Source organism: Podarcis erhardii (assembly GCF_964252035.2).
Source record: "Podarcis erhardii genome assembly, chromosome: 12".
Lineage (NCBI taxonomy): Eukaryota > Metazoa > Chordata > Lepidosauria > Squamata > Lacertidae > Podarcis > Podarcis erhardii.
In genome coordinates, this window is record NC_138513.1 from 43683117 (window position 1) to 43711114 (window position 27998).

Sequence of the window (27998 nt, forward strand, 5' to 3'; positions counted from 1 at the left end):
CTTGTTTATAATACAATTATTTTCCCAGAAGTCTGAGAAATCAGCAGGTAATTTGGTGTGCATGTTCAAAACCTCATTACGGGCTTCAAGTTCACATATTAACTTGCCTGCCCAGGAAAGAAGGGCAATATATTGCAATGTTGTAGTTCTCTTGGACGCTAAGATACTTAAGTGAAATTTGGAATGTACTTTTATAAGCACAATTTGTATCCAATTTAAGACAATGGATGAAAGATTAAAAATGCATTACAATGCAATATCTTCAGTTAGTCCTCAAAGATTGGGATGTCAACTATTTAGAGATTCATATGTATTCTTTATTTATTCTCCAGGCTGAATAAAAGACAAAACGGAAACAATTACTTATTTAAAAATAGGTTCAAAAAAAGGGACATGATGATTGCTTCCGGTTTTATTTTGTAATCACCTTGTACATTTCTGGATTCAGAACAGGATGTTTTCCTTGAGCATCAGCAAATTTCTCCAAGGGCGTTTCAATGACCATTTTGGTTTCTTCAGGTAAAGGAGAGGGTGGTTTGAAAGAAGAAATTATTTTCCATTCTTTGTAAGCCTAAGGGGGGCGGGGCGGGGAGACAAAAAAACCATAGCTATAATAGCACTACTGCACCCAGAAAGCTGTAACCAAGTTTTCAATTTTACTCGTGTTTGAAGTCAACCTCAGAAAGCAAAACAATCTTCAAATCAGTGAGCAAAAGCACACAGTGCAAAGAAACAAAGAAACCCTCTATCTCGGGCAAAAATCCCATATCCAGTCCCAGATATGAAAATGACTCCGGCTATAAGCTAAGTGGAACTCGTTTGTCAAGTGTTCCCAAAACAATTTACTTGGGGTCAATGTCTTCACTGGTCCTGAATATATTGTATAAAGTAAGATGTGCTGATATTGCAAAAAAAAAAACAACATTTAGTACAAACAAGCACATGTGATGGAAAACAAACCAGCAGATAAAAGAACATATTGAACATATTGTTATTAGCAGGAACAAAGGATGACAACTCAACCTAGCCTATTTGAGTTGTTCAGCTCTCCCCTAAAGAGAAATGAATGATATCCAGTCTCTCTCTCTCTCTATTTTTTTACATACCTCTGAATCTGTGAAAAAGTTGTAAAGGAGTACATCATCAAATTCCAAGCCTTTTGCTTCGTAAATTGTTAGCACAAGAGCTAAACTAAGTTCCTCAGGGATCTTTTCCTTTGCTATTTCATTTGCCACAAGAATCACCTACAATCAAAATGGGAGACATTAGATCACCAAAACCAACAGCAACCCATGAAAATAATGCAACAAGTAGAAAGTTGCCTGAAGTTGAATCTAGGTCTTCAGATTCTGGTGATGGATAAGCCTAGACAGATCCTATCACTGAGAAGAATGGCCTCATTTAGGTGCCTAGGTTACTGTAGTTATCCAGGAACAGTTTCCACACCTCCATCTGAAATTAGGGCTGTGGACTTTTCTTGAAGATTCAGACCTGGTGCCCATAATTTACAAGTGCAATGTATTCCGATGCTCCCAAACAAATAAACAAGAAAAACAAGTGGTCTTCTCTATTAATACAGACATGCTTAGTTTTATTAACATTCTGAAAAGCTGTTCAAAGAACTCAAGACAGCACACTGTCATTTACAATAGCGAAAACAGCAACGTTCTGTTCTGGTACAGAACATTATATGCTGAGAAAAGCCTACCTGATGCGCTCCAAACTCTATCGGCTGTGTTTTTCTTTTGTTGCCTCTCAGCAGAATTGCCAGATCGCTAACACTGCAAGATTCCAAGACGGTGGGTTTGGGCCCATCAAAGAGGCCTGAATCCCTAGGAAGACGATCAAAGGATTCTGGGAAATAGTACTGAAGCAAGTCAACAACTCCAGAGGCCAAGTGGAGAATACCTGCAAACAATAATGAGCAGGTAGAATTGACCTATTAAATCTGTCTCTCGGGTGGGAAACAAAATAAAAGGGTAACTGAAAGGACAATATTAATCTTGAAAAGTTAGCAAATGCCTAGCTCAAAACCGCAGCTGGGACACAAAGCTGTTTTACAGCTATGGCTTAAAAGCTGCTTCATTGATGGTGGCCACATGAGGGGACAGAGAAGGGCAGAACATGGTCGAGTCATATACCCTCCTTCCACATTTCTGATAAACTCATGTTCATTAGAAAGGTGCACAGAAGTGGGTATCACAGAAGCACTGCTTTAGACCCTAAGGAACCAACCCAAGCTGGTGCCAGGGCCCTATCCTGCAGCAGCTGTGAGAATCAGTCACCAAAAGCCTCAACAGTTCTGTGAGAAGTCATGTGGGATTGATTTGGGTTACACCTACGCCATACATTTAAAACACTATTATACTACTTCAACAGTCATGGAGAATCTTTGTTAAGATTAAGGGTGCTGGCAACTGTCGCTCTGTGATGTCAGCACCCTTAAAAAAAAAACCTATAGTCCTCAGGATTCTCCATGACTGTTAAAATAGTGCTTTAAATGCATGTTTTCCATGTGATCTTGGACTGGGGCCAACGTCCAGATCAGCCATGGCTTTACTGGGAGCAATGATTCTCCACCTCTTTTCTCTGTTCAAGAAATGTTGCTTAAGTCACAAGCCCACATCAGAGAACTGTTGCAATGATGGGTAAGAGAAATCACACAGGTCAAATGGCAGAATTACAGGAAAATCCTCTGTAAAGCAGGGCTTCAGTATAAGACTGCAGAGGATATCTGTACAAGCTAAAATAAATTCTCTTTCAGCCTGGAAATTATCGTTTTCATTCTAGATCAGTGGTTCTCAGTTAGCTAAGTACTGTGGACCCTGTTTTTCAAAAGCCAAGCCATAACCCCCCTACTTTTAAAAATGCTATTTTTATGGTAGTTTTTGTTATGTGAATGGTGTGGGTGGCTTACACAAACCCCTTGGGGTCCGCAGACCACCAATTGGGAACCACTGTTCTAGGCATAGCTGTCAACTTTTCCCTTTTCTTGCAAGGAATCCTATTCGGAATAAGGGAATTTCCCTTTAAAAAAGGAAAAAGTTGACAGCTATGCTTCTAGGTTGTTCAACCTGAATACTTTTAAGGAACTTTAGCTTAATCGAGTACAGCTATCCTTTCTTTTAAACCTCCGTCTCCTCAGCCCACCCCATGTAACGTATGTATATAGATTTGAGATTTTGATACCTGAATGAGATCTGTAGTTCTGATAAAGCTGGTATATCCTTTTTGGTTTTCTAACAATACTCTGTTTCTTGTCAGCAGAGTTTTTGCTGGCATAGTGGAAAAGTGATTTCAAGTCACTGAAACGAAAAGCAACTCCCTGCATAATGCTCTGTGCTGTGTCGCCAGTCAGAAACATCGCATTCGGGTCATCAATGCATTTCATTAGCAATGCTAGCTCTGCCTGGGTGAAATCCTGAATTTCGTCCCCATAAAGCTCATGGATGCACCATGGCAGATCACTGAGCTTTAAGAGTCTTTGAGACAATTTGTGCAAGACATCTTCTTCATCAAAATAATTTCCTTGTGATCTTATTTGTTGGTAAAGGCCAAAGAGCTGATAAATTTCGCTACGGTCTTCTTTGAAATTTGGGGACCTCTTCCGTCCTAGTTTTTTGTATTCCTCTTCTGTAAGTATGCCTTGGTGGCTGCTTAAAGCCTCAAAAGACCCTTTCAAGAAAGATTTTATTTCTTTCCAAACTAACGCTGGGTTGTAGGGACATTTGCCTTTTACCATTTTGGGCCAGATTTCATTAGCAAATATACCGTAGGTCACAAAGACTCGAGGATCACTCTCTCTAATATGGACTTCTGCAACCTTTTCATCCTCATCATAATCTACGTCTTCCTCTTCCTCCTGCCAATTTGAGATGGCGAGATCTTCTTTAGTAGACCATCCAGCAATGGTGCACTTAAGACTTCCGTCTTCATTTCTCAGAAAAAATGGTTCAGGCATAGAGGCATCAAGGAGGAGCAGCAATTGTCTGGATGTGAGGAAGAGAGGAAAGTTTTCGTCTTTAACATCCTGAAGTCGGTGAACATTTGGTTCAAGGGGCTTGAAATGACTAGTTGCCTTTGAAGACTTGCTAAGCTCTATGAAGTTCCTCTGAACTTCTTGGCACAGAACATGGTTTTTAGTAACAAAGATCTGATGCAAGTGTTCCAGTTTGTCAGTTTCTTCTGCAGCATGTTCCTCATCAGAGTCATACCGTAAATTCATTTCTGGGTCTCCTAGATTTGAACCCTGTTCATCTTCATCCTGCTCTTGCTCATCTGTACTTAGAGATGTTTCCAGTTCAGATGAATCAGTGGGGTCACTGCCATCTTGCTTTTCACTATCTTCCTCCTCAGTGCTGTTTTCAAAATGCATATTAAATTTCAATCTGTGCCACATCTGTCTGACCAACAAGGGACCTCCTGCCAACTCTGCTTTCTCCCAGTAAGAATAAAACTTTTTCCAAAGCCTGTACAAGCAACAAGTAGTCTTCCCAGTTCCACTCCGTCCAATTAAGATGATTGGCTCCAAAGGTCTGGGGTTCAAGTCAATGACTGCGTATTCCAACTCGCCCACTCTGAAGGGGTATTCAACAGCAGTGGTCATGTCACTGATGATATTAAGTGCCATGTTAGTACTGAAACTGTGAAATTTCATGATGTTGTATTCCGTTTCCACTGCACTAGCTGGGGGAAAGTATTCAGGCAGAACATGATCTTTTAACTTTTCTGCCTTAGTATCTTCAACATATACGCGAGGAATGCGCTTTTGTATATTCAAGTTAGAAGAAATAGGAGTTGCGTTGATACCTTTAAGCTTTTTCCTCAAAATACAGGACAGCCCACGATTGTACGCTTTACATATCTTTTCAACAGCAGGGTCAACGGCGGCACGGTCAGCAGCAAGATCAACGGCACGGTCGATAGCGCGGTCAATGGCTCGGTTGAGTTTGCAGTGATCAAGCTCAATGTCCCATATCCTGATGATTTCTGTGTAAACCCTCCCCGTTTTTTCTGTGGGATGTGTGGAATTCTCATTCTCTATTATCTTTTCCGCAGCCTCGCTACAGCGAGGAGAAAAGTCTATGGCAAGCTCCCAAAGCAGTCTGGCCCCTTTGTCCAACTTTGCCTCGTAGAGCCGAATGTCACCTTTCAAATGTTTCAGCCTCTTTTGTAAACCTTGGGTCCATTCACCGTTTCCTAGCTGCTGAATTGCCAATACTACTTTCTTCTTCATGTGGTGAGGGAAGCTTTTGTCTCCTAATTTCTTAAGCGCCTCAGAGGTGCACTCAATTTCCCATGTCATATTATCAAAGTCCTGAAGGCACGTCTCAATTTCCTGAAGCTGTCGATTGACTTCGGCGTCTTCTTCCTCTTCTGCTTTGGCCTCCTCAAGCTCATTCTGCGCCTTCTCCCCCAATTCATCTTGGTCTGGGCAAGCATTATAGGCCTCATGGGCACACGCCTGCAGATATTCACTCTTGTCATCTGCAATCCTAGTCATGGAAGGTGGCTGCTTTGGTACTTGGGATACCACTGAGTTCTCTTTTGTTGAGACTTCATTCGGTGCGAGTTTTTGGATTAACTGTGTGATTGCTTGTACAAGGCAATCTCGCAGAGTCAATGGCTTATTGGTATCTCTGAAAGATGAGCTATGAACTCCAGCAACTTCTGCCTCTTCCTCTTCCTCTTCACGGGAAACAGCACATAGATTACGTTCTGTGTCTGACGGCAGTTCTTCAGGCGGCATTTTGGATGACCGTGCAGCTGAAGAATGGGTTGAATTTGGGGGCTCTGACTTGCCGCAAGCCAAAGTGGATTTCGGTATTTTAGTTTGATGTCCTGCTGATTCATGTCGGGACCTCTTCTTGTTCTCAGCCACAGCTTCATTCCAAGCTATAAGCATCGGATCCGTTTTTTTTATTCTGTGACGCACATCTCTGCCAGATTTATTTTTTAAATTCAAGTTAATTTCAAACTTTGCAAGCAAGCCTAACATTTTCTTAACATGCTTTGTTAGGTTTTTCTGAAAAATAATGTGCATGACTGTGTCCCCATTCTTGTCTCGCCTATTGGGACTAAGATACGAAAATTTGGACTGATCCGAATCGTACAATTCTAGAAGGAGTCTCAATAAATGTAAGCCATTCTCATCTAGAGAGAGAGAAAAAAACAAAATATACAAAATTAAGTTTTGTATGTCCATTCACACAAGCCACAGTAATATTTTAGATTAAAGTTGATCCTTTTTATCCATATTGTACAATGCTCAAAGTGGTTCATAACCATCTCTGTTTCCATCCTTCAAGTTAACTTACTTCTAATGAGATGCTGCCTACCAGAAACAATAAAAATTTCCTGGCCTGAGAGAAAGCTAATGGAGGGCAGATATTTCATTCCAAGTGGAAGGAATTCTCCACAGCCTTGGAACAAGTTCAGAGTTCTGCAATCTCTTGATCTAGGGAGTGTTAGGTGAATTTTTCTTTTTAATCCTTTTGACCCACCTTAAGGAATATTTCTTCCTTTTTGGAAGGGGGTGGGGTGGAAGAATAGAAAGGGTGCTTCAAGAGCTGCACTCTGCATACAGGTTGTCCCCATTTTACTCCCATCTGTCATCACCAGCATATAGATTCTCCATACAATGCAATGGTTCATTTGTTCCTAATTAACTTGGCTAAATCTTTCGGCTCTGTTGAATTTTATACTTAATTGTTCAGGTAAAGCTTCCAAATGAGGTAGCTGTACTCTAAGACAGGACAGAAAGGAGAATAAAAAGTGCCCCGCTGTGTTCTTTGATATTTGAAAGAGCTAACAAATATTACACATGATGTGGAGGTTTCATTTGTTCATGGAACCACAAGTTGCCCATTTCAACTGGCAGCAAACTCTCTGGGTTCTTTGGCAGAGATTCTTCTTACGATTTGCTGCCCACAATTCTTCTGAGCAGAAACCATGGGGGGCAGTATGGGGTAGTGGTTAGAGTGGTGGACAAAGACCTAGGAAACCAGGGTTCAGATCCTTGGCTCAGCCATACAGATGACTGCCACTGCCTCTCAGCTTAATCTCCTGCACAGCATCATTGTGGGGATAAAAACGGGGAGGGGAAAGAACTGTGCATGTCTCCTGGAGCTCCTCGGATAATTAATAATAATAATAATAATAATAATAATAATAATAGGAGGTAAAGGGACCCCTGACCATTAGGTCCAGTCCTGACCGACTCTGGGGTTGCGGCGCTCATCTCGCTTCATTGGCCAAGGGAGCCGGCGTACAGCTTCTGGGTCATGTGGCCAGCATGACTAAAGCCGCTTCTGGCGAACCAGAGCAGTGCACGGAAACGCCGTTTACCTTCCCGCCGGAGCGGTACCTATTTATCTACTTGCACTTTGACGTGCTTTCGAACTGCTAGGTGGGCAGGAGCTGGGACTGAGCAACCGAAGCTCACTCTGTCATGGGGATTCGAACCGCTGACCTTCTGATCAGCAAGTCCTAGGCTCTGTGGTTTAACCCAGAGCGCCACCCACGTCCCTAATAATAATAATAATAATAATTTATTATTATTATTTGTAGCCTGCCCATCTGGCTGGGTTTCCGGCTGGACGAAAGGTGGAGTATAATTGGAATAAACAAACAAACAAACAAACAAACAAACAAACAAACAAACAAGGACTCTACATTGAGCTATGGAACATTCCCATCCCCCTTCCTGGTGGTTTTGCAAACCATGCCACTGACTTTGCAATGGTGAGAGGATGGCAGGAGAAGCTGCCGTCAACATGGTTGATGAAGGTTATAAACTATTTCAATAAACCACCCCTCACAAAAATACCAAGTCAAAGTCCTTACCTTTCTTATCAAAATAAATGGACAACGCAGCATGTAAAGGGGTGTCACCTTCTGCCATGGATATATGGTGTGGATTTGCACCCGAGCTCAGGAGCACACATGCCAGCTCAAAATCATTGCTCTTTAAACATTTCTGAAGTGGTTTTTCATGGCTTCCTCTACTCCCCTCAGGCGACGCTTTGGGAAATGATATTACAAATACCAGCATTACAAGCGCATGCTACCGGGGATCGGGGGAAACAGCAGCAAAATTTCAACAGTTCTAGAAAAGGCACAATGCATCCACAGAAGCTTGTGAGATTAACAACAAGGATTTCGCTACGACTGCATGCAAGCTGCCCTTTGTCTACTAGCGTTTAGGTTGGAGGGGAGAATGAGATGAAAGGGTGGGGGGCTTTCATAGCGCAGCCCCATGATAAACAGGACAGAGGTGTGGAAGGCATAATGGGAGCCTCTCTCTTAAGCTTAAGGAGGCTTAACAAAAATGCAGCTCCCTTCTACGATTGGATTGAAGACTTACACAAACTCACAACATATGAACAACTTGCACATAAACGCAGACTTGCCATGGACAGATTCAATGCTATTTGGAATCCACTCTTACAAATACTGTAATAGGTTAAGATCTGGTGAAGTACAATACAGTGGTACGTCAGGTTAAGTACCTAATTCGTTCCGGAGGTCCGTACTTAACCTGAAACTGTTCTTATCCTGAAGCTAATGGGGCCTCCCGCTGCTGCCACGCCGCCGGAGCCCGATTTCTGTTCTCATCCTGAAGCAAAGTTCTTAACCTGAAGCACTATTTCTGGGTTAGCAGAGCCTGTAACCTGAAGCGTATGTAACCTGAGGTACCACTGTAACAACTTTGCAAAATATACAGTTTTGGGTGTCCCCCCCCTTCCCCCTTTATTCTCCTTTATACACGGGTTCTGTTTCTCTGTTTCTTTCTCAAAACAGCTCAAAAGCAAAGTTTATTTCCATGGGGGCACTGTGGGTTCTTAGCGCTCTGTACCACAGTAATTCCTAGCTTCTTAATGTTCCTGCAGCCATCTACAATCAAGTTAAACCAAGGATGGGTACATCAAGCTTGCAACTGAGCTAGCAGTACAATAGAAGCGTCACAATGCAATATCGCTTGATTGTATCCCACACCACCAAGCCTCTGCCACCAATTTTGCTTGGTCACCCTCTGCTCACATAAAGCGCCATCTTATTAGGCAACACAATACCACAGCTTTTCCACGCCATAGTTCAGCAGGCACAAAAAGCTATTGTAGTTACAGTCGTACCATGGTTTTCAGACAGCCTAGTTCTCGAACGTTCTGGCTCCCGAACGATCGAAACCTGGAAGTGATTGTTCCGGTTTTCAAACGTTCTTTTGGAAGCTGAACATCCGATGTGGGTTCCGCAGCTTCCGATTGGCTGCAGGAGCTTCCTGCAGCCAATCAGAAGCTGCACTTTGGTTTTCAAAGGCTTTGGAAGTCGAACGGACTCCATTTGACTTCCAAGGTACGACTGTATTTTTTTTAAAAAAGGCAGAAGAGATAGACTGGCATTAGTTTAACTCAAGAACGAAGAGATATTCAGATCTTCAAAGAAAGTTTGGTATCTGTGAATACTCACCTCCCCTCTGGATCAAGCATCTCACGAGATGCAACCGTCGCCCATCTGACCTGTCCATGTCTTTCAAGACAGTGCCAATGTCAACGTCCGACAGATTGCAGTTCTTAATAAAGCCGTCTCCCAATGTCATATTCCCTGTGGTTTTTCGGGTCAGCAGCAGCATAACTTCATGCCACCTTTGCTTCTCCAGCAACAGCTTTATGAAGCGGCTGGCGCACACAGGAGGAATGTCACAAACTATTTCTTCAGGAATTTCTGAAAGTAGTCAAAATAAGGCTGCCATTATGCCCAGCAAAGTTACAAGATCTTTGAAATACAGTTGACTATAAAAACAAATTCCTTGGCACTTCGGATTTGATTATTGCATGTGTAGAGGCGGGCAACCCATTTCACACAACCAACACCTCTTGAAGCCACTCCATGGTTTCGTTCCATCCAAGTCCCTTCATTCTCATTTGTTTCCCTTCTTATTTTTCCTAGCTTTTTAAAATGCCTTTTCTTCCCTATGATGTAGTTTTCAGAACAATTAAAAGAGGTAGTATTTTACCCACTTTTTCCCTAGTTGTATGGAAGTTTCCCTCCAACTCTGCTGGCATGTTCAGTGTGCTGTGTTTGTGGAGCACATTAAAGACAGAGGTACAGTGGACCCTCTGGATACGAATGTAATTCATTCCAGGGGTTCGTACGTACCCTGAAAAATCCGCAAGTAGAGGCTTCTGCGCATGCATGTGCGGCTAAACCCTGAAGAATACTCTTCTGGGTTTGCAGCATTCGCAATCCGAAAGTAACGTAAGACAAGAGTCCACTGCAAATTACTTTAACCCGCTTTCCAGGAAAGTAGTCCGTGGGGGGGGGGCAAGTGATATATGTATCTCTTCTAGATACTCACTGAATCAAACCTAATCAAACCCAGTGGGGCTTATTTCTGAGGAGGCCTGGATGTAAACTGGACATTCTAATCTGATTTAGACATGGTGAAATTTTTCGTTGTTCTAGAAAAATCCAAAACACTTTCACCTTTTGCTCTGTCCGTAATATGTCACAACTTCTATTGTAATGAATGTATGGGGGTTGCTCATGCGTAAGTTGCCACCACTGCTGGCTAGGTAGCCTGGTTAAACCTTTCCTGACTGGACAGCCCTTCACTCCATGGCTGTTCAGTCGCTAGCAGAATCCGTCAGTGGGCGTTTCTTAAACTTCTTCCAGCACAAAAGCTCTTTGACGCCAAGTCTACGCCTACCTTCCCTGCGCGGAAGTCTTCTGCGCAGGGTGGGTGTGGGCAGAGGAGGACCTGTGCTCTCCCCGCTGGTCTCCAGCGAAGAGTCCTGGAGACCCCTCTCTGATTCCCCGAACCGCCCCCCTTTATCCGTGGTGTTACGCTGATTTCCTTCCCCAGCCGATGAGTTCCCTCTCTCCCTGCTTGGCCCTTCTCCGGCATCGCTTGGGAGCCCTGCCTCCACTTCTGGCTCCGATGTCAGTTCCCTGACATCTATCTTATTTAAATGCCAACTGAATACGTTGACATACAAAGATGGGCACTGATTGCCCTCCTCAAAACACTTAACACAGTTGTGCATTATTAAAAAAGCTACAAACCTAGGGAAGAAAAAACTGAACTCCCTGTAAACCTGCAAAATAGCCAATGTGACGTTTCAGTTCTCAATTTATTTAAGACAGGAAGAAGGCAATGAAAATACATCATTGTTTCCCTTTTGTTTCTCAGAAAGATTCCATTGGTGTCTCCTATTTGCTACAAACCATAGATCACAAACTAGCACTAGGGTACATCAAACTTTCTGGCAAGCACTGAAAGGCTTCTAAGTGAGGCAGGAGCTACAACCCCCGACAACAAGTGCTTTTCTTTTGTTAATCCAACAATGCGATAGAATTCTCTATGTTCCTCGACTCAGTTGGTTACCTTTCACAGAAAATCAGTTTACACAGCACATTAAAATATCCAACTGAACAACTTTTGCCGCCTCAAGGACAATATAAATGCTTTGCAATTAAGACTTTCTATCTGATATGCTGATCCCTCTGAAGACCGAAAGTGGACATGCATCAGGACTGCAGCTGTCTTTCTGGGGTTTTATGGAGCACATCAAGACAGGAAAACAAAGCAGTTAAAATGGATTAGTAAATATTCAACCTTCAGAATGTTCAAGCAAGCAGAGGATTGTATTTCAAACTGCTCCTATGTAAAATATCCCCCGGTGTGCTAATTTCCTACATACAGCAGCAGGGTGCAAGGGGCGGCAAGACTTGAACAACTGCCAAAATTGGCTATTTAGATGAAGCAACATGAATGCTCAAGTTCTAAAAATATTAAGTAGTGGAAGATTGGTCTTTATAGCAAACATTTTACTTGGTTTCCAAGTCATCCTTGTGTTTCGGAAATGATTCAAACATGTCCCTGGCATATATCAGACACTGAGAATGAAACATATTTACCTCTTATTGAATTCAGCAGGTTCAGAAGCCTCTGAACTTTTTCATGCCTCAATACACCGACGTTATGCACTCTGTTTTCCGAACAACAAAACCTCACAAACTGCTCAAAGGCATCATGAAGCAAGGCAACACTGTCTGCAGAGTCTGTGCATTCAGTCTGCTCTGTGGGAAAAACATTGAAAACCTCTCTGAGACATTTTTTCTCTCCTTTTTCGACGGGAACAGAGCTCATGGATCTGCAATCCATGATAAGGGATATGAAGGGAAAAAATCAATAGTAAAGGGGCCCAACATTTCTGCTTTCAATAGCCATATACCGTATTTTTCGCCCCATAGGACGCACCTAGTTTTTTGGGCAGGAAATAAAGGGGGAAAAAAATTTATTCCCCCCCCCCCAGGTGCGGGGCTGGGTCAGGGTAAGCCCGAGCTTCCCCCGACCCCAGCCCCCAGAACAGGCAGCTCTCCGCAAGCCGTGGGAGCCCAGTGCGAAGTCGCGCCGGGCTCCCACGGCTTGTGGAGAGCTGCGCGAAGCTCGGAGCCTGGGTCACGCTGAGCTCAGCACGCCCCAGGCTTTGGGATGCAGTGGAAGACCCTTCTGTTTCTCCTCCGGCTTCGCAGGACAGGCGCCTCGCTGGGAAGCTGGAGGAGGAATAGAAGGAGACCCTTCTGTTCCTCCTCCAGCTTCCAGGCAGGCACGTGGCTGAAGGGGCGCTGTGCAGTTCTCCCTCTCTGCGCAACACCTCTCCTGCAAAGAAGAGGGAGAACTGTGCAGCGCCCTTCAAGCGAAGCTGGAGGAGGAAGAGAAGAGGCAGCTGCCCTAGCCACGCGTCACCTCTACAGCTGGGAGAGGGTCGCGGGGCTGTTCCTTAGCCCCCCCCCCCCACACTCTCCGGGCTGGAGAAATGGTGCGCGGCTAAAGAGGCTGCTTCCAAAGCTGCCGTCACCTCTCCAGCTGGGAGAGGGTCACAGGGCTATTCCTTAGCCCCGCGCACCGGGTTGGAGAGATGGCGCACGGCTAAAGAGGCTGCTGCCATAGCCGCCTGCCACCTCTCCAGCCGGGAGAGGCTGCGTGCAGCTATGGCAATACCCCCACCTCCTGCAAAAGCCCACAGGAGCCGCACACCCTTTAAGGAGCACACGGCTCCTGTGGGCTTTTCTAGAGGAGGGAGAAGGGACTGACTGGCTGCCTCAGTCCCTTGTCCCTCCTGAGGAAAAGCTGCAAGAGCCGCGCGGAGCTTGTGTGCAGTTTTGGGGAGCTTTTCCTGCCTGCCTGCCTCCTGCATTCGCCCCATAGGACGCACACACATTTCCCCTTCATTTTTGGAGCGGGAAAAGTGCGTCCTATGGGGCGAAAAATACGGTATTTCCCAAAGACCAGTGGTTTTCAAATTTTCCCGTCATCCAAAACCTTCCACTGTAACCATCTTGAAAGTGGCAGCTGTGACAATACCTCATGCATATAATCACGCTTATAAAATCATGCCGTTTAAAAAGGGTTACATCTTTTAATTGCTATGCCATGGGACTGTTGTTGTTTTTCTCTTCAGAAACACATCAAGTTAATGTGCTTTGGAAATCCTGTAGAAAATTCTAGGAAACATTCTTGGATAACTCTTTCTGTTGGACACATAACTCTTTTGTGTTGCCCATAGATAGTTGTGATGTATGGAAGTGAGAGCTGGACCATAAAGAAGGCTGATCACCAAAGAATTGATGCTTTTGAATTCTGGTGCTGGAGGAGACTCTTGAGAGTCCCATGGACTGCAAGAAGAACAAACTGATCCATTCTTAAGGAAATCAGCCCTGAATGCTCACTGGAAGGACAGATCCTGAAACTGAGGCTCCAATACTTTGGCCACTTCGTGAGAAGAGAAGACTCCCTGGAAAAGGCCCTGATGTTGGGAAAGATAGAGGGCACAAGGAGAAGGGGATGACAGAGGACGAGATGCAGATAGGTAGCCGTGTTGGTCTGCCATAGTCAAAACAAAACAAATTCCTTCCAGTAGCACCTTAAAGACCAACTAAGTCAGTTCTTGGTATGAGCTTTCGTGTGCATGCACACTTCTTCAGATACACAGAGGACGAGATGGTAGTTCTTGAAACTACCAACTTGTGTTTGACCAAACTGTGGGACGCAGTGGAAGACAGGAGTACCCTGCGTGCTCTGGTCCATGGGGTCAAGAAGAGTCGGACATCACTAAACAACAAATACAGTGGTACCTCTAGTTACGAATTTACCGTATTTTTCGCTCTATAACACGCACCCGACCATAACACACACGTAGTTTTTAGAGGAGGAAAACAAGAAAAAAAATATTCTAAACGAAACAGTGGATGTATGATTTTTGTGGTTCATGCTGTGGCCACAGACATGTGATCTGACAGTGAGTTTGGAGTAGCCCAGTGCAAAAGTCCTGAGGATCCTTTGTAACCACGTTTTAAGTGGGGAGGGAAGGAAAAGCACTCAAGGGACAAGGAGCATGCGTGGGGTGGGTAGAGAAGGATGCTGCTAATAATGAGGAAGAGGGGTATAAGGGGAGAAGGATCCTCTCCTCTCCCGCTTTGCTCCTTTAAAGCAAGCAGGCTCTGGTTTTCTCCCTCCTCCCCGCTCATCCCCAGCTTAGCGAGCTGAAAAACTTTATTTAGCTGCTATTTAGCTAGCCGAGTGGGGAGGAGAGAGGGACAGAGAGCCTGCTTGCTTTAAAGGAACCAACTGGACAGGAGCCGCTTACACTTGTGTAAGCGGCTCCTCTCCTCTCCCGCTTTGCTCCTTTAAAGAAGCAGGCTCTCTGTCCCTCTCTCCTCCCCACTCAGCGGCTCTTCTCCCGCTTTGCTGTTTCAAAGCGAGCCACGGAGGAGGGAAGGAAGGGGAACCATGGATCCTCTGCTCACGACTGCAGCAGATCCCCCCCGCGACCCGTAGGCATTCCCTCCATAACATGCACAGACATTTCCCCTTACTTTCTAGGAGGAAAAAAGTGAGTGTTATGGTGCAAAAAATACGGTAATTCGTTCCGGAGGTCCGTTCTTAACCTGAAACTGTTCTTAACTAGGCGTGCTTTTGCTCTTGTTGCTGCTGCACCGCCGGCACATAATTTCCGTTCTCATCCTGGGGCAAAGTTCTCAACTCAAGGTAACTCTTCCAGCTTAGCGAAGTTTGTAACCTGAAGCGTTTGTAACCTGAGGGGTTTGTAACTCGAGGTACCACTGTAGATAGTTGTTGAGCCTTAGCACTGGGCCTATAACTGAAGAGCATGCACTGGAATAGAACTGAAGAACCTGTGTCTCTCCAGATGTTTTTAGACTCCCATCTGCCCCAGCCAGTGCTCAGCGATGACGGGAGTCTTGAAAAATCTGGAGGGCCATCCCTGCCTTAGAATACACCCCCAATACTTCTCAGCCGTTGTGAATTGTAGGAGCGAGCAAGATTCTTTCAGAGAAGCGTGTCTGGCATCTTCTCTTTGAAGATGACCTGAAAAGTTTCAGAGGAACCCCAGAGTTTCCCAAAAGAGCTTTAGGGGAAAGCTCCATCACTAGCACATAACAACACACAATTATATGTATCAACCAAAACAACGTCGCCATGCAGCCCTGCCGCTCAACCGGTGAGATATATTAGTACAGTAGTGGGCATACAAGCCCAAAGGACTGCACAAATCTCCTCGGCCTATGTATGCTTGTCTCACCTCTGCTGATAGCTGTCATAGTGTAGCAGCTTTGGGTTTCCAGTATCAAAGCCCAGTTTCAAAGCTTTGGCGACAAAAATACTTTGCAAAAACCAAACAGGAAGCCATGGTTAGGGGTGGGCACTTGGGACATGGATGAAATTAACGCAGAGATGGAAAAGAGCAGAATGATCATGACCTCCAGTCCCTGAATAATGGTTAAGTGTTATGTCTACAGCAGGGTTTCCAGCTGTTTTTGGACTACAGTTCCCATCATCCCTGACTACTGGTCCTGCTAGGTATGAATGATGGGAGTTGTAGTCCAACAAGAGATGGGAGACCCAACTTAGAAAACGAAGAGGACACTTTTGCCAAGTGTGGGTTATTACTGAATACAACAAGCAGGCCTGCTTCTGAAATACCTGGTGACTCATCCCGGTGTAGATTAAATCTTTCCATGTGCTTGCTGATTATATCTATAACCCTGAACTTCTTGTGTTTTTTCAAGATATCCATAGCAGACCTTGACTGGGCATCACAGATCTTGGGATCCACCCCAGCGTTCAGAAGCATCACCACATTTTCTATCAGATCTGAAATACAAAACAAATAAAAGGAGTCTGCAATATTCTTGACTTGAATCACAACAGGCTTCACGCCATGAGTTCAGCTTTGTGATTTGACACTTGCAGGAAGGAAGAAGCTCTGAGAAGTGTGTGGCGCTCATATGCAGCCGTTCTGAAACTGGTCCAAAGAGCAAACAATGAGTAACTGATTGCAGCAATCCATGCTTGCTAGAAACATCAAAACACACCACTCATTCATCTACCCCTGGTCCGTCACACAGGGAAAAGGGGATAACAAAAACTGCAAAAAGTTCCCAGGTCACCAATTTGGGCTGAGAAATATATGGTGGAGGATTCACATTTTGGGTGCCCACTAGACTGATAATTATTATTATTTTTTTAAAAATAATAATAGGTGCATTTTTCAAATGGAACAGATAGATGCTTAGTTCCTCCCCTTCAATCTCAAAAAGGATTGCAAGACAGGAAGCCAACAAGACACCTGCTTCCCCGGCTCCCTCACAAAACTAGGGCAAAGCAATACAAATTGTTATTTCAAAAAAAACTGGGAGTACAAAATTATTGCTTTTCAATGGTGGCTCCCATCTTATGGAACTCCTAGGTTTAGATGGCCCCATTTTATTCTGGGACCTTCTATGCCCAGAGCCATTGTTCTATTAGTGAAATACAGTCCTTCCTGAACATGTCTTTATCCCATTATTCATTCCCTTTCTGCGACAGCAGTGAATTTATTACTCATGTTATTCCAACTTTTCGGTCACCCAGTGGCTCTGGGAAAATTAACACGATGATGTTTACTACTGCCAACCCACTTATACCTAGGAATAAGCCCCACTGAACTCAGTGGAGCTTATTTCTGAGTAGATCTACCTAGGATTGCACTGTAACTGAATTCGAAGCCTACTCTTGATGCTGGAACAGACACTTGTATTCCCACTGCCACCTCATGGGCAAAATAAAACCTGCAGAAACTATCACGCTACAATTCTGTGAGAATATGTCCACTAGAGATGGTCTCAAGGAAAGCAGATTCCTAGTCTGAGTATTCTGTTTAAAATGCAGCAACACAAAGCCAGTCTCTGTTAAAAGCACAATGCTAGCCAGAGTTAGCCCTTTCTAGGGTTTCTGTAAAAAGAATAGGAGAACAAGAATTAAACTAGCAAGATAGTGTATTGTCCAAAGACCAGGTTACCTAAACACACACACACTTACTTTTCATAGGATAGCCAGCTGAATGAGATGCTACAATGTGCAGAACTGTGGCCCCCTCTTCATTTTGCTGGTTGATAAGATCCTTCAGTTCAGGCTTATAATTCAATAACCATCTGAAAAGGTAGTTTCCATCTAAATAATTAAAAAGAAGAAATACACCATCAATTTAAGGAAGACTGTGCTTAACCTTTCCAGAATACATAAAAAGGATATTTGCAATATCATTTATTTTCCCTGCTTGGCTTTATCTAGTCTAGTTGGTGTATAGCAAAGAACCTTGCAGGGCAGGGATGACCAATGTTCTTGGCACACGCGGCACAAATCAAGTCCAGAATATAAAATGGTGCCACTCTAGTTTGACGGTACAGTATTTTTACAGCTCCTCCCTGCCTTGGGGTTAGTTTTCTCTTTAAGACCAGTTTAAGGTAAAGGTAAAGGGACCCCTGAACCAGTCCTGACCGACTCTGGGGTTGTGGCGCTCATCTCGCTTTATTTGCCAAGGGAGCCGGCGTACAGCTGCTCTGTCATGTGGCCAGCATGACTAAGCCGCTTCTGGCGAACCAGAGCAGCGCACGGAAACACTGTTTACCTTCCCGCCGGAGCGGTACCTCTTTATCTACTTGCACTTTGACGTGCTTTTGAACTGCTAGGTTGGCAGGAGCAGGGACCGAGCAATGGGAGCTCACCCCATCGCAGGGATTCAAACCACCGACCTTCTAATCGGCAAGTTTTAGGCTCTGTGGTTTAACCCACAGCGCCACCCGCATCCCAGTAAGACCAGTTTACAGATACTCTAATATACTGAGGAAAGGAAAATACCAGACTTTATAACATAGCTACTTCTACGCTGCCCCCAACAAGTGTCCCCCCATCCAAAGGCTGGCCAGCCTATATTGTACATCTCTCACTATTTTCATAGGACCATAGCTTTATGTTTTGCATATAAAATTCATCTCCAAACTACATGCAGCATCATTCAGGACATCATTTATTTTGATTTGATTTTTTTAAGCACTTACTTGCTTTGATACAAAGCATGATGATAGCATGAAGAGGATAGGTTCCAACACTTCTTATATTTGCTCCAAGGGAGACAAGCCACTCCACCAGTTTGGGCACTCTTTCCATTTTTTCATATTGGCCAAAGAGAACATATTTCTGGTTCAAGAGAAACAAAGAATAAATGTTTAAGGCTCTGGTCACTTGGTGCACATAAAATCTCAATCCTCCACCATCACTGTATTATGATAAAATCCCCACCACGTAGAAATGCTGATGATTAGGCAGCATAACTTGGATACAAATTTTATTTCTGTTGACAGTAGTATTTTATTTAAGCACCATGTTTGCCTTAAATAAACAAACTAAAACCCTGTTATCCACGTCGACCCACAATTAAGGGAAATCAGACAAGTCTGTTAAAGCAAGCTAGTAATGGAGTTGGGTTTTGTTTTTGTTTTTAAGTTTGCTGGACTGCATGCAGGCTCCTCTAACACCCTTTAGTTTGTAAAACAGATATTGGTCACCTATGTTACCTGCCATTCATGCAAGCCCTCTGGTGAAATCCATTTCCTAATTCCATTCACCCAGGCCCCAGTAAAGGATTTCTACTGGAAGATTTCGACAAACCTCAAACAGCTCTCTTAGTGATAAATTGGTCACTTGCAGATTCCTTGGCAACCGGTCTTTCTCAGCAGCCAACAACAGGCAAGACTAGGGAGTGAGGGAAAATATTTTTTCCGTTAGAACTTCAAATGCATGTAGACCTCACATCTTTTTCAGATCACAGCGACACCTGGTGCTTTTGCCAACAAGAACAATTCTTTGAAACTATGGAAAGGGTGAAAAGGAAATATATCTGGCTGTATTCTGATTCTATTTTCTCTGTCTAGGTGCTACTGTTAGTGAATAAACACAAATGCCTTATAATTTTGCTTTTCCTGAATCACCCAAGATTACAACTTGTTACTGTTGAATGAGACAGAAGTGTTCACTTGTTGGGGGAAGGAAGGGACAACTGAATTCAGTATTGCTTCCTCAGAGATTATTGGCATCAGTAGAAAGGTGAGAGTTAAGAACCACCACATGTGTATTGGCTGAGCAGCGGGTAATTGCTTCCTTTTGCTAACAGCCATCACTGATCAACACAGGTTACTATTGCATCAGGCTGCAAGAATGTAATTACCTAAACAGCCATGAAACACCGTTGGTATTGCTATGGGAAGCGAATAAAGTGCTTTTTGCTGCATTATGACCTGCCAACATGGAGAAAACTGCAGTGGTTGTCCTTTCCTGCTCATGCTACTGGTTTAGCTGCTGAGAGCTAAATCAGTTTGGTTTACTGTTCTGTATGAATCTGGCCTCGTCCTTGGGTCTCACTTCAACAAGCCACCAAGTTTTGTCCTTGGCTTGCCATTGTGGTTTGTTTGGAGTGAGATAGACCACAAGACAATGCTCAGACATAACATGAAGCCAAGCCATGGCTGAGCTCCCAGTAGCATGGCAGCAGGAGCACAGAATGACTGCAATGGCTGTGATTTTCTCCCAATGTACCAATATGCTTGCCTATCCACAGCAAGCCACGGTTTGGCTTACTATTACCTACATTGTTCGTCTCTCTTTTTCCTTCTTTAAAAGGTGCAAGCAAAAATAATGAGCACTACACCAAAAACTGTGCTAAGCTTACACATTAAGGAAGCACACCTACAATTCACATCAGCTTATCCCAATTCTAAGCTGGGCTATGTAATCACAGGGCTGAAACGTCGAAGCAGACAGATTCCAGAACCTGCGATCACCTACTGTCATACAGGTTTTGAAAAGCCAGCCTGAGCTCAGGAGAAAAAAAGATGTCATTATTTACAACAATAAGATGCCTACCTGCCACAGTCCTTTTCTGGCCAGCTTTTCAATCACCTGTTGCCAAATTGGTGGCGTGAAATTATCGCTCACAATTTTTTTACAGACAGATAATAAATGTGGGGTAATAGTCCTTTCATCTAAAAGGGGGGGGGGGACAAAACAAGAGAGGCTTAATCTTGCATAATCTTCATCATCATCAACATTTACAGTTTGTGCTCTTTCAACTTAGGAAATCCCCTCACGGCATCAACAAGGAAAGGGAAAAGCCTTTACACAACAGAGAAAACAAACTGCAAAATCACCAATGCTCTCTCCCTAGGGCTCCCTTCAGCCGGTCTATACAAGCAACAGAATGAGGTAGGAAGTTGATGGCAGAATGTTGTAGTGGTAGAATGGGCTGCATCATCTCAGCCTGCAGGTTTCGAATGCACCAAAATTTATACTATAATAATGATTGTGGACAATGACCTGGTTTGCACATCATTGTAAGCAATACTCTGAAACACATTATAAATGACTGAGAATGAGAAACCGGCTGCTGCCCGCTGCTCAGTTATGACGCACTTCACTTTGCCAAGCCTGTAAAAAAGAACACCATGGATTGGCTGGCATAGTGCTGGAGGCAAACCAGTGTAGTGGTTTGTTTATTTCTGAACAAAACACAAGTAGCAGCCAAGTTTCGTTCTTGGTCTACTGCTTATAGCTTATTTGGAGAGAAATAAACTACAATCATTGGTTTTTGCACATCCACTCCAGAGTTTGTTACTCAGCTCAGCAAAGGGAGTAGTGAACCACTTGCATGCTGCTCATTCATGGTAATCCATAGTTTCTTTCAGACTACGGTTTACTGTGATTTGCAAACGAGGCCATTCATTTCAGGCACTCACCAGCCATCAGCTGCCCCCATCCTGTCCTTATTGTGACAGTTTAATGAAGACAAAATCTCACGTTATCACTTACCATTAACGCTTGAGAAGATACCGACTATAAAATCAGAAATTTGAGCCACATCTGATGAACCATGGAGATAGTCTAAACCTTGATAAAACGTTTTAACAGCATCGAGAGGCTGTCTCAATTTAATCAGGGAGTAGCCAGCTCTATAGTACCCCTAAGAAAGAAAGAAGAAAGAAAGAAAGAAAGAAAGAAAGAAAGAAAGAAAGATCCCAAGAGTCAGTCTTTCACTTCAGGAATATATGTGAAGGCTAACAGACATTTAATAGCAACATTTCAATATAAGAACAGAATAACCTAGCAGTAAATACATTTAAAATGGCAGGGTTAAAACACTTTTGCACCAAATACAATGGGCACTGGTCAACTATGTTTTCCTTAGAATATATACTCAGTATTAACGAACATTATAAAATTAAACATTTATTTGGTTTATTATAGCTTTCTAAACTATAGGAGGGTGATTGCTTTTGTTTCTTACTATAGTGTGTGTTTTTTTAATATGGATACAAATCTTATTTCTGTTGTCAGTAATATTTTATTTAAGCACCATATTATGTTTTTTGTGTTTTTATATTGCAAACCATCCTGTGAGCCCCAGATGAAGGGTGGTGCAGAAATTAAATAAATAAATTTCTGAATGGGAACGCTGTTCTGAGCCAACAGCTGCTCTGCAAATAAGTTTATGTTCATATTAAGTAAAAGTGACTTGCAAGCCAAAACGTGGAGCTTCCGAATACAACAAAATTTAACAACCAAATGCAAATCCAAAGTTCTTCAAGCTTTAAGCTCCTTTAATGTCAGTGCTCAATCCTTGCATTTTCGGTCTTGAAATTTCTCTGTTTAAGAGTCAAAGCACACATTGCTTCAAAATACAGTGGTGCCCCGCAAGACGAATGCTTCGCAAGACGAAAAACCCACTAGACGAAAGGGTCTTCCGTTTTGGAGGTGCTTCACAAGACGAATTTCCCTATGGGCTTGCGAGTTTTTCCGACTTCCCCCCCTTCCCCCCCTTTTTCTAGGTCGCTAAGCTGTTAATAGCCGCTAATCTGCTAATCCGCTAATGGCCGTGCTTCGCAAGACAAAAAAATCGCAAGACGAAAAAACTCGCGGAACGAATTATTTTCGTCTTGCGAGGCACCACTGTATCTTATATTCCGAACTCTTAATCCTTATTTTATTTTTTGATTAAAAAACAACAACCCTGCAACCTAGGCTTAAAGAATCATAGAACTGTAGCGTTGTAAGGGACAGAGCCGTCTTTCCTATTGGGTTTACTGGTGCGTTGCACCAGGGCGTGGGCCTCTCAAGGGCGCCCCAGCAAGTGGGGGAGCTGCATGGCTTTGCCGGCGCTTCCCCTTTCCCTCCTTCATGCCCACCAGCTGCTCCCCGTCAACCATATGGCTGGAGAATGTGCAGCTTCTTTCCCAAGCCCCCGCGGGAGAGCAATCCCCACAGAGGCTTGGGAAAAGGTCGACAACTCTGGGAAACGGGGGTGGGGCGCCAGAGAGATCTTTGCACCACGGCGCCGGGTATGCTTAAGACGGCCCTGGTAAGGGACTCTCTGGGTCATCTTGCTCGAATCTCATCCATGACAGATGGTCTCTTAGCCTCTGCGTAGAGTACAAAATACCTTAACGTAAGCTGGATCCCACTGGAGGCTCTGTCTTGCTGAGCAGAAGGCTTCTCTCCATTTGTTTAAGTTGTAAAACGCATTTGATCGGTTGCAGAGTAAAACTGCCACATCTCGCCGTTGGGAAAAACTAAGAGATGAGAATGTTAAACGTAGTTGCATCAAGAGAAACAGCTTTATAGTTTTACAGAACACATGAACAGGTTCCCGCCCCCCTTCCTCTACACAGAAAGAGAGTAGAGGGGGGAATTGTTATATCTTATGCATTCCCTTTATTAAATCCCAACAGAACACTGCTATGAAAAGTTGAATAAAGAGTGTAAGGAAAACGGCAAATAATTACTGCAAAGATCACAGATAACTTGGTGACTGGAATCCAAGTTCAGTAGCTTCACAGAAGGAAAGCTCAAGTCTAGAAGCTAGCGCTAGACAGCTCACAGTTCTCTAAGAAAGAGCTTACCTTACTGCTCGGTGTAAATAGACCAGTATGTTTAGTGCTTCGTCATACTTTCTGATGGCAAGAGCATAGTTTCCATTTTTGAAGTCTTGATTCCCTTGCACTCTCAAGAACTCGGCGTAACTAATGGGGTCCCCAAAGCTGAAGGGATCCATTCTGACAAAAAGAGGAAATAAATATGCTCTGAGAGACAGCACAAAATATTTCCCTTACCCCACAGCACGAGAGCATTTTCAGTTACTTAACCAACACTGCATATATTTAAACACCAATAAAGTGCTTCTACCATCGATGATAAGCTGAAGTAATTATCGGGACTATCTAGACCAGCGTTTCCCAAACTTGGGTCTCCAGCTGTTTTTGGACTGCAACTCCCATCCTCCCTGAACACTGGTCCTGCTAGCTAGGGATGATGGAGACCAAAACAGGCACAAGTCTGGAAAACACTGGATCTAGATCCAACATAAAAGGACACAAGGCATCACAGGAAGGAAGGCTTTTGTAGCAGGAGCTGAGGAGAAACCTGCCCTCTCCAACTTTGGTTTGTTTTTGCCTCTTATTTTAATTGCATCTGTCTTCTATCGCCACCGCCCGAATTATTAAGGGGGTGGGAGGAGGAAACATTTTATAAATACAATTTTAGAGGTCAAAAAGTTTGGCATCTAAGAAAAATCCCAAAGTCCATATTAATGTAATATCTTTATTAACCCAAACAAAATACAGTGGTACCTCGGGTTAAGTACTTAATTCGTTCCGGAGGCCTGTTCTTAACCTGAAACTGTTCTTAACCTGAAGCACCACTTTAGCTAATGGGGCCTCCTGCTGCCGCCGCACCGCCAGAGCACAATTTCTGTTCTCATCCTGAAGCAAAGTTCTTAACCTGAAGCACTATTTCTGGGTTAGCGGAGTCTGTAACCTGAAGTGTATGTAACCTGAAGCGTATGTAACCCGAGGTACCACTGTATCACAAAGTAACATGCAATCCTTTGAGCTCTGCAGAACTCTCCCATCCAGACAGATGGTAAGCAAAGCAGGAACATGGGGCAGGGAGAATCAAAGTGCCTATCTGGTGATAAAACCTTTATCCCTGTTTGCATCTTGTAAGGTTTTTAAGACTGAGGGAGAGAGGAAGTCACAGGCAATGATACGAGGCCCTTTAGGTGCTATGCAAGTATCAGGTTGCTGGGAATGAGAAGAATAACAATGGGGTAAATTCCCCATCTCTGGGGCTACAAAATTAGCAGCTATTGCCCAGCTGGGTCTTCATCCTTAAGCAAAGCACAGAGAGTCCTCCATAGTTTCCTTCCTGTTTTTGAGCTAAGGCAATCTTCATATTAGCAAAGGTGAAAATTAATATTAGATGGTTTGCCAAGTCAAAAGAAACCAACGAGGACAACTGCGCCTAGCAGCTGAATGAAATGTTTCCTTGGAAAATAAAGCCCTGCCCTCAGGTGCCCTCAGTTTAGGATTCTGCTGTTAAAACAACCAAATTCATTGTTTTCCAATCACAACCAGTCTTTTCCTTACTGCCACCTCTGCAGCACCTAAAATACCTACTATTTTTTGCTTTGTTTACCATCTAGTCTGATAAAGAGTTCCAGAGTACTCAAAAGACTGGATGATATTTTGCAATATTTTGGTTGGCCTAGTAAAGGCATTGCCTTAATATGGACTTTAGAGATGAAACATTGGTGTAAAAGGGGGGGGGGAGAGAAAACTCTGTCCTTTTATTTGCAGCAAAACATAGCATTTGGCTCCAACAGACTCCCTCACACTGTACAAGGAACTGGAAAACAATTTCTAAATTCAAAAAATATTAATTATGCCTAGTGAGCATATGAACAGTGACCAAAACAGCCAGAACCACTCCAAAATAAACAAAAAAGTATTAAAAATAACTGACAAAAGGTAAAAAATGGTAAGTATTCATTTACTAGTGAAAGCATGATACAAAATAAACACAATGTATAAAAATGAGTGCATGGATAAATAAACAATGTAATTACAATGAGGCTACTACAAGAACTAAATAAGATATAGGGCTTTGTATTAGCTGCTTCAAGTACGCAAGAAAGCAGTTATTTTCTTAGCACCCTCTTCCTCCAGTCCAGTTAAACGCAATAGCACCTTAAAAAAATTAAAATCTGCATTATAAAGGTAATTAAAAAATACAAGAAAAATTAAATAAGATTTAGCATAGATGTGTGTCCCTAATATTGGGATAGACTCAGGGACTTTTAGGGAATAATGCGTCCATATCTACCAGATCTGCTGTGGTTAATTGGTTTCCACTACAAGACTCCTCAGCAAAAATAATCCACAAGGATTAGAAAAATCAAAAGCTGATCAAAGAAAGAAAAACCCTAAAAAAAGCCAACATCTATGAGGCCACTTCAAAAACACAGGCCTAGTTTTCAAACCCCCAAAGCCAGCTTGCCTCCATGGAACTGACTTTGTTTTTCCGTATTTTCCGTAATACAACTCTTCTCATTTCAAATCTCCAGCTACGCTCCAAATTGTTCTCTTTTGTAACACTCCTGCACAATTTTACCCTCATCAAAATGAGTCATTCTTAAATTTATGACTTCCACCAACATTCTCTACCTTCTCTGGTTCTTCTTCACTTTCAACCCAAAATCTTTCAACCTTCCTTATCAAAACCACAACACAAATTCCACCCAGTCTTGGAATAATGACCTCGAAACCATCTGCTTTCTAGCTAAGATTGTTCCCTCCTTTCTCGGACTAATTGCCCAAAACAAAGGCTTCTCTCTCTCTCAAGAGAGACAAAAATGTTGGTTAAGGAAAAATAGTAATATTCTAACTCAACTAACATATCGTACAAGGTACACACTTGGACAATTATCAGATAACACGCACCACCACAGGCTTATAGCGCCCAGTTCAAATATTATACCCCTCTTTTCACCCCCATAATTTATAATTGGGATGTTTTTCCTTGAGCAGCTGCTTCCCATTTAACCAGAGATATATTGTAACTTAAACTCTGAATGGAGGCCGAAATATTGGGAGATACTAGAACAAGATCGAGACACATTGAGACTGCAGAGTTTTGAGAAACTAAAAGATAAAGTGCGAGATTGGTTACACTATTATCAAATTAGAGAGGCCTTTAACTTGGATAAAAAAATAGGCTTCCAGGTGGAAAAATCAAAATTAGAAACAGAATTGTTAGAACCTAAAACTAAGATACTTTCGAGAATGTACAACTTGCTGCTAAAATGGAACACTCAGGATAAAACAGTTAAATCAGCTATGATTAAATGGGCACAGGACATTGGTCATAACATTATGTTTGCTGACTGGGAAAAGTTGTGGACCACTGATATGAAGTTTACGGCATGTAATGCCTTAAGAGAAAATATTATGAAAATGATCTATAGGTGGTACATGACCCCAGTCAAGCTTGCAAAAATTTATCACCTGCCTGATAACAAATGTTGGAAATGTAAAGAAACTGAGGGAACATTCTTTCACCTTTGGTGGACATGCCCAAGGGTTAAGGCCTTCTGGGAAATGATCTATAATGAACTAAAAAAGGTATTTAAGTTTACCTTTCCCAAGAAACCAGAGGCCTTCCTTTTGGGCATCGTCGGCCAATTGGTGCCAAAGAAAGATAGAACATTCTTTATGTATGCAACAACCGCAGCAAGAATACTCATCGCAAAGTACTGGAAGACACAAGATTTGCCCACCTTGGAAGAATGGAGGATGCAAGTGATGGACTATATGGAATTGGCGGAAATGACTGGCAGAATCCGAGACCTGGGAGAAGAGTCGGTGGAAGAGGAATGGAAGAAGTTCAAAGAATACTTACAAAAACATTGTAAAATGTTTGAATGTTAAAATGATGTTGGATATAAAGATAACATGGCAACAGGGACATGGTAAAAAGAAAAATGCAAGAATGTTTCAAAAGAAAAGGGTGTAAAGGCCGAGTAATATCATGTCGAAATTAAATAAAATGATATAAGGGATTAAGTTATAAAGAACATGCAAGAATGTATTTAAAAAGAAAGGGGAAATTAGAAGACATAATAGGTTGGAATGTACAATATTGATTAAGATTTGAAAGAGGGTAAGGAGCTGCTAAATTTGATTGTGTAAAGGGGAATGCAGGAAAGGGAGACGTGAGGAAGTCAGGAAAGAGGGTTATAAAGATAAGAATCTAAAAACTAATTTTTCTTTATTCTCTGTTCTTTTTTATTTATTTTTTTGCTACATGTTTTTATACTGTGTTTTTTTATTATGTTGTTTTTTATTGTATTTCTTTGTTGTTTGGTCTGATTGCAACATCTGTTTCATTATATAAAATCAAAATAAATATCTTTTTTTAAAAAAGAACAAAAAAACTCTGAATGGGAAGCATGTAAAATCAAAAGGGATCCAAAAATGCAAATGCATCAAAGTAATAAGATAAAGGAAACATTTGTGTAAAGGGTCAGAGAGATACATATTCTCCTTTTTCTTATTTTGAATTAAAATGGAGAGTAATCAGAATTTGCTCCTCCAGAGACCCCTTTGGTGCTGTTCTCAGAGAACTGTCAACCACACAGACACAAGTCAAAGTACCGTAAGTTATAGGGCTCATCTCTCTGTTTATCTCTTTAAAAAATAATAATCATGATTTTAAGTTTTATACATTTCAATAATTTTACAATCATTTTAACATTTCAAAACTCGAAAAA

General features: G+C 42.7%; 1 protein-coding gene across 1 annotated transcript in view; it reads right to left on the reverse strand.

Moving 5' to 3' along the window:
* TRANK1 (tetratricopeptide repeat and ankyrin repeat containing 1) overlaps positions 1-27998 on the reverse strand; it is a 52959-nt gene that overhangs the window by 13230 nt on the left and 11731 nt on the right. Inside the window, exons 2-16 of the mRNA XM_081834706.1 lie at positions 23293-23445; positions 22833-22962; positions 21206-21356; positions 20264-20382; positions 19013-19096; positions 18403-18541; positions 17384-17515; positions 16007-16177; positions 11920-12081; positions 9469-9723; positions 7846-8022; positions 3190-6153; positions 1709-1908; positions 1107-1244; positions 428-571 (exon numbers count right to left, since the gene is read on the reverse strand). Coding sequence (XP_081690832.1) covers positions 428-571; positions 1107-1244; positions 1709-1908; positions 3190-6153; positions 7846-8022; positions 9469-9723; positions 11920-12081; positions 16007-16177; positions 17384-17515; positions 18403-18541; positions 19013-19096; positions 20264-20382; positions 21206-21356; positions 22833-22962; positions 23293-23444 — 5118 coding nt within the window. The 5' untranslated portion in view covers position 23445. The remainder of the gene's footprint in view (positions 1-427; positions 572-1106; positions 1245-1708; positions 1909-3189; positions 6154-7845; positions 8023-9468; positions 9724-11919; positions 12082-16006; positions 16178-17383; positions 17516-18402; positions 18542-19012; positions 19097-20263; positions 20383-21205; positions 21357-22832; positions 22963-23292; positions 23446-27998) is intronic.